Source organism: Hibiscus syriacus, unplaced genomic scaffold, assembly GCF_006381635.1.
Source record: "Hibiscus syriacus cultivar Baekdansim isolate YM2019G1 unplaced genomic scaffold, ASM638163v2 tig00110422_pilon, whole genome shotgun sequence".
In the NCBI taxonomy this organism is placed as follows: domain Eukaryota; kingdom Viridiplantae; phylum Streptophyta; class Magnoliopsida; order Malvales; family Malvaceae; genus Hibiscus; species Hibiscus syriacus.
The window spans coordinates 698,567-714,161 of NW_024062732.1; the positions used below are offsets into that span (position 1 = coordinate 698,567).

Below are 15,595 nucleotides of genomic sequence, written 5' to 3' on the forward strand. Positions count from 1 at the left end.
GTCATGGCATATGAGAAGTTATCAAGTTTCATTAATGGCAAAATGGTAAACCAGCTTTAAATGAATTTTAAATTTATTTAATTAGTATAAAGACATGTGTTATTAGATTTTTTTATTTAGAATCATGAAGAACTTCTTCATCTTTATCTTCATTGGGCGTGACCTACATAGCTCCAAGGTAAGAATTTTTTTTTTTTTATTTTCAAGCCATTTTAGTGGGTTTTTGGATTAAAGTATGAAATAGAAAAATTATCTACATCAAATTCTCTTCAAGCTGGTGTAAATATTTCATGTTTTTATTCTTGTAATGATGATTTCATGAATACGGTGGATGAAGAATAAGTTAAAATTTGGTGGATGAAGAACAAGTTGAAATTTGGTGGTTTGAAGTTAGATTTTAATGTTGATGGTGTTATGGAGTTATTTCCAAGCATGTGTGATGAATAAAAACCATTGGAAATGGTTATGTAGATTTGATCACTTAGGGTTTTATGAAGAATTATTGATTTTGGATTGAATTTGATGGGGAATTTATTGGATTTGTATGGAATTGAAGTTAGGAGGTTGAATTAATGCTTGAATCAAAGTGGAAATCATGCTCAAGTTTACTATATAGGTTCGACCATAAAGGAAAAATAGGGAGAAATTTGTAAAAATTTCCTATGGATTATAATTGATGTTAGAATGATTCTACATGCTTTAGAAATTGGTTTGGATCAATTTGGGAATTTATGGAAGTCTATGGACTATTTCGTATAAATTGAGAATTTTAGGAATTAAAGGGAAAGGACAAAGGACCATTTCGAATAAACTCTAAAAGAATTCATAAATTCTGGTTGAATTGCAAAGTGTTGAAAGTTATGTGGATTACTGATGAATATGAATAGTAAAAGAATTGGAGTGTTATTTTGGAATGATGCGATTGAGATTGAGTTGTGAAATTTATCAAACAAGTACCGAATTAATTTTATAGATTTTATTTTTAGATTTTGTTTATGTTAGTATAATACTAACATATGTTTTGAATATATATGATTTTTTACAGATTATGATAAATTTCGTAATCGAAGCAAATTGAAAACAAATGATCAAGCTTAAAGCTTAGTGAGACTTATATTTTTACTTGTGTATAAAGTGTCAAGGTGAGTGCAATGTATATATAACATGATACATAGATGTTTTATACAACTTTAGGAAGACTTACAATGAGTCTACCTTATTTATATTGACATGATATTTATGTCATTTATCATACATTTGACGTATTCAAAATATGTTAAATGTTAATATAAAAATGCATTGATCACTATTTTACATACAATGCTATGAATGTTATTTCGGGTATGAACTGCCCAAATGCTAAATTATATTGATATACATTGACATAGATGGAATAAACATAAATATATGGCCAAATATGTCATTGAGAGACAATGGTATAGTTGGCATGTCATAGAGTCTAGCAGCAGGTTGTATATCTAGTTTAGCACTATAGTGTATATAAAGAACACTTAATATGTATGGTGGGCACGACCTTATGTCTATTATGATGGGCACAACCTTATGTGTATTAGTACTTCAGTGTATATTTGACTCGTATACCCAGAGTCCTCATAGGTTTATATTTTGGGCTATAGTTTGTTGGTTAATAAATTAACCAAATGAATAAGCTTATGTTCTTATGAAATTAATGGAAAATATAATAGTAAAAAATTGTATATGTGATATATATCATATTTATGTATGGTAACATGATTGAAATACAAGTAAAGTGATCATAGTGCATTAAGTAATGATATTTATTTATAATTATATGTTGTATTGCACTGATTTTTATTATGATTGCCTCACTAAGTGTATACTTAGCGTGTGATGATTTTCATGCGTAGATAAAAAGAAGGAATCGAAGTAAGTAGTTTTGGGCATCCCACTTATCGAGCAGTATATTTACAATATCTATAAGACATCTTTTGATGTTATTTTGCTTAATTAGTGGCATGTATATTATAAATATTTTAGTTGCTCTGATAAATTAGTTATAAAACTGGTTTTGTAATAGTAAATTAGTGTTGCCTTAATATGGTTAGTATTAAATATAATTAATAATATGAATGAATATTATTATTATTATATTAAATTATGTTTAAAAAAATAAATGATTGGATTTTATGCAATTAATTATTTTATGATATATGTTAAATTTAGAATTTTTAAAAGAAACAACTTTTTATCGATTTTTGGTTAATAAATGTTTTAAATAGTTAATATGATATTGTTGGGATATTCGATGAAGCTCAATTAAACAATCGAATATTTTACCAAGAGGGGTTGAAATGGATTTGAGAAAAATTTAAGGATTAAAGAGATTTAAAGGGATGAGAAAAATTGATGCACAATGATTTATAATGTTTCGACTTTTCGACTTTCTCCACCAAAGTCTACATCCACTACTTTGCTCCTCACTAAGGATTTTCTAACAAATTCACTAATTTGTTCTTTCTTTTTACATGATAAAGAGATAACCTTTACAAATCCCTATCTTTTCAATGGCTAAGATAGAATCACCCCCCTTTTACAAAGGTATAAAATGTGTAAACAAGAAAACCTCACAAGTTAGGTGTTTACAAAATTAAGCTCACAAAAACACTAATATTTACAAGAGAAAAGAAAAATAAGAATGAAAAACTATTCTCTTGTGTTTGATTGTTTGGATAGGTGTTCTAACCCTTCTTCAAGTTTCATCAACTTGTTTTTATAGGTTGGAATGTGTTTGTGGCTGTTTCTAGCCGTTAGGGATATTTTGGAGCCGTTAGGGATTAATTTTTTGTAAAATAAAACTGCCCAGGACAAGGAGTATCGGTACTCTTTTAATGAGTATTGGTACTTCTTTTATAATTTTTAAATCAACTAGCCATTACTAGTCGTTGGGCTTGACCAATATCGATACTATGCTAATGGTATCGATGCTACTCTGTAAAGCAGTATCGATACTCCTTTGAGTATCGGTACCTATTTTGCATTATGAAATTTGAGCTATTTGGAAAAAAAACTGGTAGTATCGATACTTCTCTTACCTTTGGTGTAACACCCACAACCCGTACCCGACCCAGATACGAGTATGAGATGTCACATTGACTTTTTAAAACAATATTCTTACAAAAATAATAAAACATTTGGACTTATATTAAGAAAATATGATAATATACCATTGAATTATGTTTCATTATAACAAATTTAAGGAAAGAAACGTTTTTATGAATAGTACTATACTGTATGAATAGTAGTACTATGAACAGTGCTACAGTGTACCGATGCATTGCTACAGTGTACCGATGTATAAAAACATCGAATATAAATTGTGTATTGATGCACTGCTACAGTGTACCGATGCACTACTATAGTAACTTCAGCTCAATTTATATAAAACTCATAAAAATTTAAGCTTTCATCAGTATAAAGTTATCATTTACATATATACGTTTAAAACATTACAAAACTCAATCATATGATTTTACAAAACTGATTAGAATATATCGGATTCAAACCTTTATTTACATGACAACCACAATCAGTATTACAAAATACAAATTATTCATTTCTTTTCTGATCTGATCTGATCTTTGGAAATGAGAAACTAACATGTCTTGCATAACTTTTATTGAATCTTCTTTTTCTCGGAACCTACGTGTGAAACAATCACATGCTAAGTAGTTGACTTAGTGAGGCATATAAACATATATAATTTAAACTCTTACTTATAACAATGCATGTACAATTAATACTATCATATTATACAAAACCATATAACATCTCATATAATTAAATATATTCATATACATAACTCATCATTTCCATCCTCACCTCATTCCATTATCATTTATATCTCTTAGTCATTCTTAATTAAACAATACACACACAACAACTTATATTCTATAATGCAACAATTATTCACCTGCACATATATTATCACTCACAAAGAATTATACATAGCATCGTATAATCCTTGTAATCCATTCCTCATAACATGTCACACATACACATATCACATACAATATATTTATATTATTGATTTATTAGCCCATGTATACTTTTGAGAACTTAAGGTACGTGAGTACATTGAGGTTGTGCATAAATATTGTCACCATAGCTCGTATAAATTGTACCGAAGTGCCACGTAGAATTTGCACCGAAGTGCCACGTAGAAATGCACCGTAGTACCATATAAGATTTTTCCATAAGGACCACATATAAATTCCTTAAGAATCATATACATATACAAATGATCAAGTAAGTGTCTTAAAATACCTCATACATGTTCCAAAGAATACATATATGTCCCGAATGACCACGTAGAATTTGTCCCAAAGGACCGCGTAGACCCTCTACTATTGGCATGCCAACTATACCTCTAGCTCTCATGACACATAACATGGGCATTATCTTTATACTTATCATTTCACATAACACGTAGTTCACTTTCACATAGCACATAGCTTATATCAACTTTTCATGTCATTTCACATTTCTTGTCACCTTGGTTATATCTTATTATTATGACTTCTCAAAGCCATACATTCATATATTCATATTCTTATTCTCATAATCACATATACACATAATCTCATAGCTCATTCTCATAGCTCATTATCAATATTCATATGATCACATCTAGTCACGTAGTGTATTTCCATATAATTCACATGTACTTATATTCTTTTTCATATAATCACATAGTCATATAATATTTTATATTACCTCATATATCACATTACATAGATACATAATCAAATACTCATAGTTACATAGTACTTAAATCCTATTTACATCATTCATGGTCATATAGCTTCTATCACAAAGTCACTTATTTTATCTCTTGTTCTCATATGTTCATATTTATCATATAACACATAACCTATGTCATATTTATAAACATATATCTTATATTATATGTACGCATCATCACTTTATATTCAAGTTTCCTAAGAGATATATTATTCTCAGTTCATTCTATAATTCAATCTTATATAGTTTTCTTCAATTCTCCATAAGTCATATAACTCTAAAGCACTAATTCTCATAATTGATTATACCACTATGTACTTGTCTAATTCATGTCTCTATTATTCATATAACCTTTACAAATGTTTCCTAGTTCCTATTGTTCTCAGGAATTCACTTTCATCATATTCTCCTATTATTACACATTTTATCTTATAACCATATATTCACATATTCTTATATTTCATTATCATATAATTTATATTTGTTCTCTTATAACTCTTCATATTCATATATTTTCATTTCCATATATCACATAAATTTTATCACATGACTTATCATTTATACTCATATAAAACACATAGCACATACCAGAACATATCAACTCATATAATCAAGCGTACATTCATTTCATGTCATTCACATATTTATGTTTATGACTTCAAGCACTAGACTTAAAGGAAATAGACTTATCGTAAGTCAAATTTATAATCCTATAATCAAATAAGATGCACTCACTTGGATCTCCTTGCCTTTCCCTCGATCCATCTTACTTGTCACTTGTTCTGGAACTCGTTTAGGCTCGATATCTACATAAACATAAATTCCGAGACGGTTATCAAAAGCCTAAACCTTATAACTTGGTATTAATAACTTAGGCTAATTTAATAAACCAAACTTCAACTTTTCCTTTAGGAGTGTACCGATGCACTATGGGTGCATCGATACCCAAAAAAGCTTCAAAATTTTTATGCATCGATGTCTGCCGGTGTGTATCGATGCATCTTCAAATTTGTCTTAGTGCATCGATACCCATTCATAGTGTACCGATGCACCTGTCAATAATAAACTGGTTTCACCCGAAAATTCCACAACTTTTCATTAAATTCTTCATGTTTTATTCCCTTTTCTGTTCTTAACTCAAGTACATATACTTAAACTAATTTCTACTCATTCAATACATCATTAACCTCAAAATTCCATCTTTCATATGGAAATCAATAATCATACCAAATTTTCAAGATACACTAAATCCAATTCTATCACTTCATATCTCTTAATTAAGTTGATGACAAGTCAAATTTAGTTTCAAATTCAACTTATCAACTATTTTCCATAAATTCACTTAAAAATTCATTCTTTTAATCTTTCATAACTTTTTCATCTTTCGATTTTAAGACAACTTAAGCTTTCCTTAAGCTTAAGTATCACTTAAGTATCAAAACCTATACTTAAAATCAACAAATAATCAACTAATCAGAAAATTTACCTTTGCTTGGGTGCTTCACGTTGGAGAAGAAGAAAGAAGATAAAGAAGAAATGGAGAAAATATCTCCTTATCTTATCCCCCCATACCTATATATCATTATCTTATCATTTTCAAGTCAAATGATCATTTTACCCTTTATTTCCTTTGATAATTATTAACAACTTTTAGAAATATTTACAAATAAATCATTGAATTATTCAACTATTCTACTTTAATCACCAGATTCTAAAATTTTACAATTTAGTCACTAACCCGGTATTGAGGGTGTTACATTTGGTATCGGTACCACAAGAACAGTATCGGTATTACGTACCTAGAAAATCAGTTTTGTGCTTAAATTCTATTTTAATGGACTTTGAATTACTTTTGAAAACTTTGAAGAAATTCAATTCAAGTCCAAAACATTTTGTCTTAATTTGTTATATCAAAATATTATAAAACATGGTTCAACAATCTCCCCATTTTTTATATAACAAAACATTTAAAAAAATGTTTTTTGGCAAAACTCTCCTTTAATAAAATATTGAATGAAAAAGAGCAAAATTTAGAAAATATTAAAACTCCCCTTTTTAATTATTGAAATTAAATTTTACAAACCTATACTTCTCCCCCTTTTGTTATATAAAAAATAATTCAACTTTAAAGTTAAAAAATAACAATGGAGAGTAAGTGGTAAATTTTAGCATAAAATCATTTGAAAAATCAAAGCTCCCCCTCAATAAAAGCATTCCAAATAAAAATTTGACTTTAAAAGCTTGACACTTAAAAGACATTGAATTTCAACAAAGATGAACAAACATGTTTGTAACACATGAAATTCAATATCCAAGTTTAATATCCTTTATGCAATACCAATTTTTGTATTTAAGTGCATGTGTATAAAGCTATCCAAAAATGTTACGCATTTGAAAAATTGATATCAATTGTTAGAGAGATATCATTTGTAATAAATCACATGCATAAACATTTAAATTAAGGTCAAAAATTAAAATTTGTAAAAACAAAGCATTAAAATCAAATTTGACCAAAATTCATTATGACGATCAAACATTTATGAAAAATCATTTAAACTTTAGAAAATGTTCATCACAACCCTTTTTAACATACATGAGATAAAAAATCAATATAAAATCATTTAAGTGCAAAACTCATGCATGCATACAACAAATAGGCAACCAATTAATCAAAACAAAAACATTAAACTTAGAGATTACTTTTTCATTTCCAAGTGTGGCTAGAGCATTTAAATATCTTCATTTTCATCACCATTGCTCCCACACAACTACAAGAGACATTTAATTGGATTTTGGTATCCAAATTGCTTTGAATATTTGGGCATTAGTTTCAATGCCCCTTGCTCCTTTAGGAACCCATACTTTGTTTAATTTTAAAAGATTTTCTTTTCTTTATAGGTCAAGTATGTTCCTTGTGACTATGATAATGACAATGTGAGCATTTTGTCATTATGAAATTAGATGAAATATTTAAAATGATTTCCTTTTATTTTGTTAAGCATTAAGGCTTAACTTTTAAATCAAAGCATTTTTTTCAAAATTTTCAATTTTTACTTTTGAAAGCTCTAAATCCTTTTTCAAAATTTCATTTTGTTTTAAAAAATCTAATGTTGCTTTCAAAAGAAAATCGTTTTCAACTTTAAATTTTGAAATCATTTTCTTGTATTTGGAATTCATGGTCTCAAACTCTAAAAATAATTCATCGTATGCATCTTGTAACTCATTAAAAGAATAAGAATTTGATTCACTAGAGTTAGAAGATACATCGGGATCTTCAAGAGCCATTAAGCACACCACATTTGTTGGTTCTTCTTTCTTGTTTCTAAAGTTCCTTGTTGGGCATTCTTTCGTTCTAGGGCACTCTACTCCTTCGTCTTCTTCTTTGGAGAAAAGTAGTTGTTCTGGATCATCTCTCATGTATCAAGATCATTGGATTGGATGAATAGCTTCATTAATTTCTTCCAATGACAGTGGTTGTGTAACACCCCAACCCGTATCCGACCCGGATACGAGTCAGAAGTGTCACATTGACTTTTCAAACTATTTTCTTATTTCAAATAGAGAAATATTCAAACTCAATTTAAAACATACTAAATGGTTTACATATAACTATTCAAAATGTTTACAAAACTATTCAGAGCTTATATAATTTACTCTTTTAAATACATACCAACTAGATTTTTATATACTAAAATACATATTATTTATTTCTCTTTTGATATGACCCTCGGTAAGGAGAACTGACATGTCTTGCTTCTCATCGATCCATAAGCTCATCAAAACCTGCATGTGAAACACTCACACGCTAAGTCGTGGACTTAGTGAGGTATATAAAAACCCAATATAAACTATAACTAATTCACAAATGCATATACATATACATGTATGTGTGCAAGTGTTATATGAATTATTATGTGAATCTATATGATAGTAGTAATTGTTCAAACATTGTGTTGTGTCACAATATATGTATATGCATTTGTGAATTAGTTATAGTTTATTTTAGGTTTTTATATGGCTCACTAAGTCTACGACTTAGCGTGTTAGTGTTTCACACGTAGGTTTTGATGAGCTTATAGATCGATGAGAAGCAAGATAGGTCAGTTCTCCTTACCGAGGGTTAAATCAGAAGAGAAATGAATAATATGTATTTTAGTATATAAAAATCTAGTTGGCATGTATTTAAAAGAGTAAATTGTATAAGCTATGAACAGTTTTGTAAACGTTTTGAATAGTTATATGTAAACCATTTAGTATGTTTTAAATTGAGTTTGAATATTCTCGATTTGAAATAAGAAAAAGGTTTGAAAAGTCAATGTGACACTTCTGACTCGTATTCGGGTCGGATACGGGTTGAGGGTGTTGTAGGTTGGCTCCATTGAAGTATGGAGGTTTGTTGATCGGTTGGAAGTCTTCTATGTGGAACGACCCAGAAGTGGAAGCCATATTCTCGGTTGCTTCAAAAATGGATAAAGCTTCTTCAAGGATCGTCTCAAGATTGTTAGACCTTCTAATGAGTCAAACTCTAATACCAATTGTTGGGATATTCGATGAAACTCAATTAAACAACCGAATATATTTCCAAGAGGGATTGAAATGGATTTGAGAAAAATTGATGCACAATGATTTATAGTGGTTCGACTTTCTCAACCAAAGTCTACATCCACTACCTTAGCTCTTGACCAAAGATTTTCTAATAAATTCACTAATTTGTTCTTTCTTTTTCAGGACAAAGAGATAACCTTTACAAATCCCTATCTTTTTAATGGCTAAGATATAACCACTCCTCTTTTACAAAGGTATAAAATGTGTAAACAAGAAAACCTCACAAGGTAGGTGTTTACAAAATTAAACTCACTAAAACACTAATATTTACAATAGAAAGGAAAAATAAGAATGAAAAACTATTCTCTTTTGTTTGATTACTTGGATAGGTGTTCTAACCCTTCTTTAAGTGTCCTAAACTTTCTAGCCGTTAGAGATTAATTTTCTGCAAAATAAAACTGCCCAATACACAGAGTTTTGGTACTCCTTTAATGAGTATCAGTACTTCCTTTATAATTTTTAAATCAACTAGCCCTTACTAGCCATTGGGCTTGACCAGTATCGATACTAGGCTCATGGTATCAATACTAATGTGTAAAGTAGTATCAGTACTCCTTTGAGTATCAGTACCTATTTTGTATTCTGGAATTAGAGTTATTTGGAAAACAACTGGTAGTATCGATATTACCATTAGATTATCGATACTTTTCTTATCTTTGGTATCTGTGTACTATAGGAACAATATCGGTACTAAGCACCCAGAAAATCAGTTTTGTGCTCAAATTCTATTTTAATGGACTTTGAATTATTTTTGAAAACTTTTGAAAACTTTGAACAAATTCAATTCAAGTCCAAAAACATTTTGCCTTAATTTGTTATATCAAAATATTATAAAAATTGGTTCAACATATATATTTAACTCGTAATTGTACATGTATTCGGGTTAAGGGTGTTACATAATACCAATATTAGCCCTCAATGTTTATCAAAATAGTCATTTTGACTCATTTTTGGGGAGCATTTTGCCCTTATTATTTTATTTTTTGGCATCAATCCCCCTCTATAGATGGAAATCGTTAGTTAGCACACGATCAAACGCTTAAAAATAAAGGTGTTTTCTACCCTAACATGAAACATTGAGGGCAGAAATGCTCCAAGAAAAAAAATATGGGCCAAAGTGATTTTTTTATCAAATAGTAGTGTTTTTCCCTTGAGTAAAACGTTGTGCTAAAATAGTCCCAAAAAAAGTTAAAATGTCTATTTGATAAACATTGGGTATTAATTTTGACATTATACCTTTTTCTTAAAATAACCTTAACCATTTACATCCAAATGAAGCCAAGGTAAATTAAAAAAAAGACTTAAGTACTATTTTTATCTTTGTAGTAAATCTAATTTATCATTTTTATCACTGTGGCATTTTCTCATCAATTTAGCTATCAGAATTGTTTAATTGCACCATCTTAAACCTAATTCAAAATTTTAAACTCTAAATCTTACCTTAAAATCCTAGACAATATTAAATATTTTAAACATTAATTTAATTAAACAAATTTAAAAATTAAGTTAATGCAAAAAAAGAATACGAGAAAAAATGATAAAATTGAGCTTATTAACAAAAGTAATCTTTAAGGGGGAAAAACAAATGAAAGTCGAGGGCATTTTAGAAATTTCAGTCTTCAACTTCATAGAAGATGACCTAGTCACGTGACAGTGATAGTTAAAGCAATGCTAGACAATTTTGGTCCCACCTGATTTTATCCCCAACCACGCGCCTTCCTTTCATTTGCCATGTCGTTACTTTTTCCTCCGATCTAAACCAACGGTCCAAGTTTATCCTAACTTGTTCGACCTTTAACTCCGCTCATTTCGTAGTTAAATATCTCCGTTCAGTCACCGTTCCATCCCGGCTATCGACTTCTTTTTTTTCAACAACAAAAAGATCTTAAGATACCCCATCTCCTGTCCAGTTTCTGATCACTATGGGGCTACTTGACCAGTTATGGGACGACACCGTTGCTGGTCCTCGACCCGATAACGGTCTGGACAAGCTACGGAAGCACTCCTCTTTCACTTCCCGGCCTAACTCCTCCAAGGGTACGCTTATAGTTAGGCCACTCCACTTCACTACTTCTTCCGTACATCAAAAGGGCAATATATATATATATATATATATATATAAGCAATGAAAATTGTCAGCAAAGTAATTGAAAAGCGTTGAATTGAACTGCTGAGCAGCTATCATTAAAGAAGAATCGTTACGAAAACCGAACTTTATTATTTGCCGGTCAGAAGGTTAAGATTTTATTTCTTTTTCAACTCATCATTTCTTCATTTTGGTTCGACGATGTGGATGAACAGAATCCGATGGCGGGAGTGTGAGATCGTTCAATGATGAAACGCCGTCGGAGAAAACGACCAAAGTGACACGTTCGATCATGATCGTAAAATCGCCTCGTTACCAGAGCGGATCGCCTCCGGTTTCGCCGGCAGAATCTACTCCTCCGGTATCTCCTTTATCTGGTAATATATATGTAAAAGCAATCATCTGTGATTGTCGAATTTGTCCGTAATTTATTTCGTAACCACAGAACTGTCCGCCATGGAAAGGTGGACTGTCGAGGACTCGAAGGGTAAATCGGTCAACGTAATTCGTGTTATCTGATAAGCGGGCTGTAGGAGGGTAGTTACGTCATTTGGAAACTTTGTATGTTTCCTCGATGGATAAAGATCAATGCAACGTTAGGTGGATGCAAGCGAGTATTTTGTCTGGTTCCATGAAATGACAATAGAGTCCTCGTTGACGTACAATAATGCATGCAAAGAAATAAAGTTTTAAGGAACATGCATACCCTAGTTCGGTCCATTCGGTAGGTTAAAAAGAATTTCTTTTAATTATGTGGGGTCTAATGTCTCAACAATCTACATATTTTGACGCTAAAAATCAAAACTACATATCACATTAAGTTCTAATTTCATGAAGGACTTTGCTTCATTTGTGGTATCATTATTAAAAGTTTTTGTTCTTTTGAATGTCTTTGCGATACATTTGCGTGCATTGTCCCGACTTGAAGTTACATCCTTTCGTAATTTTATGTCTCATATTGATGTAAGGAGCCGTTTCGATTTTGGAGAAGGTTTACATCGGGCGCATACGAAAAGTCCGGGAGCAATGTTGGACCTAGGAGCGCTCCTACTCCTTATGACGTGTGAGATGTGAGCTGATCTCCGGTGATCCGTTATTCTACGACGTATCGTTTATTTGCATAGTGTCTAGGATGAGGTCTTTACTGCTGAAGCCTACAATGTAATGTCAAATAGAGTTTACTGCTTCTGTTTTGCAATGCAATGTGTACGTCTGGCTATATAGCTTTAGCATGGGATAATATTTATAGACGGCGCTGAAGAGCTGTAAACTATGTAGGGATGACAATGTACGCTTTCTTTTTCTCTTGTTGAAAATAAGATTTCGGTTTCGGTTTTCACTTACTCGATGTTGGATTCGGATTCGGGTTCGGTAGTGCTTGCTACAGAGAATGTAACCATTTACAGATTTACCGTACCAGCTGCCTGCAAATCCATGGAAGTATAAGATTATACCTGAACAGATAGTATGGTGTACTTCTAACCATTTTGCATAAGAGTTTAACACACCACATAAAATAAAAGAGACTGAACCATTGGATGTTCACTTCAAGCAAAACATTTTTCAAAAAACTGTTGCCACAATATCTCAAACAACTAAATAGAAGGCAAGGATAATTATAAATACTATACAATTTTATAAAAATACGTAAATATGATACTGATACAAGAATTGACGGATATTATTTGATCGAATAGTCGAAAAACGCGAATGTTTTGCATCGTTTGCTTTTATTTGTTATTTTTCCTTACGGAGCAAAGTGATATTAGGCCACAGCTCTGCTCTCATATTTGTGTAGCAATGGAGCAGAATGGTCCAGGAGATGCTCAGTTGGGCATCCGTCTTCCACCACATGATCGAACGTCGTCCTCTTTGATTTCTTAGGTTTCCAATACATTGCATACAGCACCAACTGAGCTGTTCCAAAAACAAATCCACTCCCATTGGTATCTACACCCAAAATCCAACATCTGTTAGTCTCACCTATTCGACTTGTATTCACCACAAATACGTAAAATTCATTAATTGAATCGTTCTCTTTCTTTATTCATTAAGAAGACCTAAGTTGAGTCTTGTTAAAAACCTCACTAATCTTACATGGAAGAAAAGAATATACAACTAGGTGAAAACTACAATAATCCAAAGAACTTATACGTGGACAAAATTTCACTCTAATAAATTCTAACTACTTACGTTGTTTTGCATCAATATTTTTACTAGAAATATTCTTACTAGCAATATTCACGATGGATACGTAGAATCCAGTATATAATTAACGGAGGATTGTGAACAAGAACTTACTCCGATAAACCAGTCTCGAGTAATCACAGCATACACTGTCCAAACTAATCCATTGATGAAAAGGATGAAAGATAAGAGGAAAGGCATGTACTCTACACTCTTTGTTGTCACCACTGTTTTCTGCACTTCACCAATAACCATTATTAATAACAAATTCAAGCATTATTAACAAGAATGGTACAAGGGAGTTGAGAGCGACCATCCCTGAAAACTTTAGACTTTTATATTTTTTATTAATGATTTAATTTTACCGTCTAAAATTTTATAATTTTTCTCCTTGACATATCCTTTAGTAACAACTTAGAATTGTAACACTGTTACCATGATAGAGAGAGGTGAAGCATAGGTAACAACACTGAAAAGCAAAGACAAGAATCCTGCAATACTGATCTGCGTTTCTCTATTACATGACATCTGAGTTATCACAACGGTTGCTATTGGGAACACCACATCCAAAGTACCAAAAAGTATGGCGGTCATGGCCTGAAATTTACATATTCCCAACAAAATATTATAACAAAATGGGTCAAATTTTCGATCTTTTATTCAGTCATTTGGGGTTCGTTTATAATGTTCAATTAAAACTTACTCTCATTCTTGGAGGTGCAAATATTAGGAATATGATGACATATACAAGTTCGAGTAAAGCACCAAAGCCATTAACAGTGGCAACGAGAACACTGTTAGGCTTCACAACTCCATAATACACCCACATGTATCCGTTTAATAATTTCACAACATACGGAAGACTATCGAATTCTTCGGTCGATCCAATTTGTACGATGTGCCAGAATGTGTTCCTGAAAAAATAACGACGACCACAACGACAATCAAATGATTCAAGAATCAAATCACACATGGTTCATATAGGTTTCGGTGAATCATGATCTTTAAAACTTAAAAATTTCACAGCTTACACTGGTGCAAGGTAAACCAGACCAGTGGTGATGTTACCTGAAAACAAAAAACATGTCAGAAGAGATCAATGATACTTTGCGTACATGGGATTTGTTCATGAATCAAAAGATAAAAATGGAGTTACTTTGTATTACCTAGTAAACCAAAGATTGTCGCTAAAGTAAGCATTTTGAGGCGAATTCAGATGCAAACGACAAAGAAAAGGGAAGAAGAAAAAGAAAAGCCCTGGATTGTCAAATGGAATTGCAGATGACAACAATGATTAATATATCAGATTGGTCCGGGGAAATTTAATGCTAAGACATGGACTTTAACCACTTGATGCCAATACAAATAATTGTGGATCAATGTGATAGTATACAAAATGGAATATACAGTGGAATGGTGACAAAAAAGTATATACTAGCCTAGATATATGTTAGAAGATAGGGTAAACTACACGCCTAGTATCCAATTATCACTTTTATTCCATTTTGGTCACCCAACTATTACTTTTTTTCAAAATCATATCTAACATCTTTTGTTTCATTCTGGTCACCCATTAAAAAATTAGCAGACTGCCGACGTGATATTTTTAGATTTTTTAATGAGGACGTGGTATTATATTATGGTAATACGACAATATCACTGTTAAATTTTGGGTGACCAAAATAAAATCAAAACATAACATTATACATGATTTTGAAACAAAAAATAATTGGATGACCAAAATAAAACAAAAATGATAGTTGACATACTAAACGTGTAATTTATCCTAGAAGATAATAACAATCGTATCGATCGAGGTTAAGATTACTATGTGAAAAAATATTTTTGAGAAAAACTACATGTAAAATAAGGGATTTTTTAAGAATAAGAGAATTTTCACTAATGTCAAAAGAGAGAGAATAAAAAAAATATAAA

At 31.1% G+C, this 15,595-nt stretch overlaps 2 protein-coding genes across 6 annotated transcripts; one reads left to right on the forward strand and one right to left on the reverse strand.

Annotated features, from left to right (window-relative positions):
* The first annotated feature begins 11,050 nt into the window (after positions 1 to 11,050).
* LOC120124698 (dormancy-associated protein homolog 3-like) lies at positions 11,051 to 12,816 on the forward strand. Of its 4 annotated transcripts, none has more exons than XM_039143297.1 (3): positions 11,051 to 11,424; positions 11,689 to 11,850; positions 12,442 to 12,816. In XM_039143297.1, the coding sequence occupies exons 1-3, from the start codon at positions 11,310 to 11,312 to the stop codon at positions 12,510 to 12,512; spliced, it is 348 nt and encodes a 115-aa protein (XP_038999228.1). In that variant the 5' UTR covers positions 11,051 to 11,309; the 3' UTR covers positions 12,513 to 12,816. The 4 variants fall into 4 exon arrangements, with proteins under 4 accessions (XP_038999228.1, XP_038999227.1, XP_038999226.1 ...); XM_039143296.1 differs by having other exon boundaries at positions 12,465 to 12,816; XM_039143295.1 differs by having other exon boundaries at positions 11,689 to 11,834.
* Positions 12,817 to 13,141: 325 nt separating this feature from the next.
* Positions 13,142 to 14,909, reverse strand: LOC120124623 (bidirectional sugar transporter SWEET17-like). Of its 2 annotated transcripts, none has more exons than XM_039143246.1 (6): positions 14,827 to 14,909; positions 14,692 to 14,728; positions 14,364 to 14,574; positions 14,096 to 14,257; positions 13,775 to 13,894; positions 13,142 to 13,423 (listed from the first exon to the last, which is right to left on the reverse strand). In XM_039143246.1, the coding sequence occupies exons 1-6, from the start codon at positions 14,858 to 14,860 to the stop codon at positions 13,211 to 13,213; spliced, it is 777 nt and encodes a 258-aa protein (XP_038999177.1). In that variant the 5' UTR covers positions 14,861 to 14,909; the 3' UTR covers positions 13,142 to 13,210. The 2 variants fall into 2 exon arrangements, with proteins under 2 accessions (XP_038999177.1, XP_038999178.1); XM_039143247.1 differs by having other exon boundaries at positions 13,158 to 13,423; positions 13,771 to 13,894.
* Positions 14,910 to 15,595: the final 686 nt, after the last annotated feature.

Coding starts and splice junctions, on each gene's coding strand:
- LOC120124698 (XM_039143296.1), top strand. CDS start 11,310: ATGGGGCTACTTGACCAGTTATGGGACGACACCGTTGCTGGTCCTCGA. Junction 11,425..11,688: donor CCGGCCTAACTCCTCCAAGG/GTACGCTTATAG, acceptor GTGGATGAACAG/AATCCGATGGCGGGAGTGTG. Junction 11,851..12,464: donor TCCGGTATCTCCTTTATCTG/GTAATATATATG, acceptor ATTTTGGAGAAG/GTTTACATCGGGCGCATACG.
- LOC120124623 (XM_039143246.1), bottom strand. CDS start 14,860: ATGCTTACTTTAGCGACAATCTTTGGTTTACTAG. Junction 14,729..14,826: donor GACAATCTTTGGTTTACTAG/GTAATACAAAGT, acceptor TTTTGTTTTCAG/GTAACATCACCACTGGTCTG. Junction 13,424..13,774: donor CTCGAGACTGGTTTATCGGA/GTAAGTTCTTGT, acceptor TTTTGGGTGTAG/ATACCAATGGGAGTGGATTT.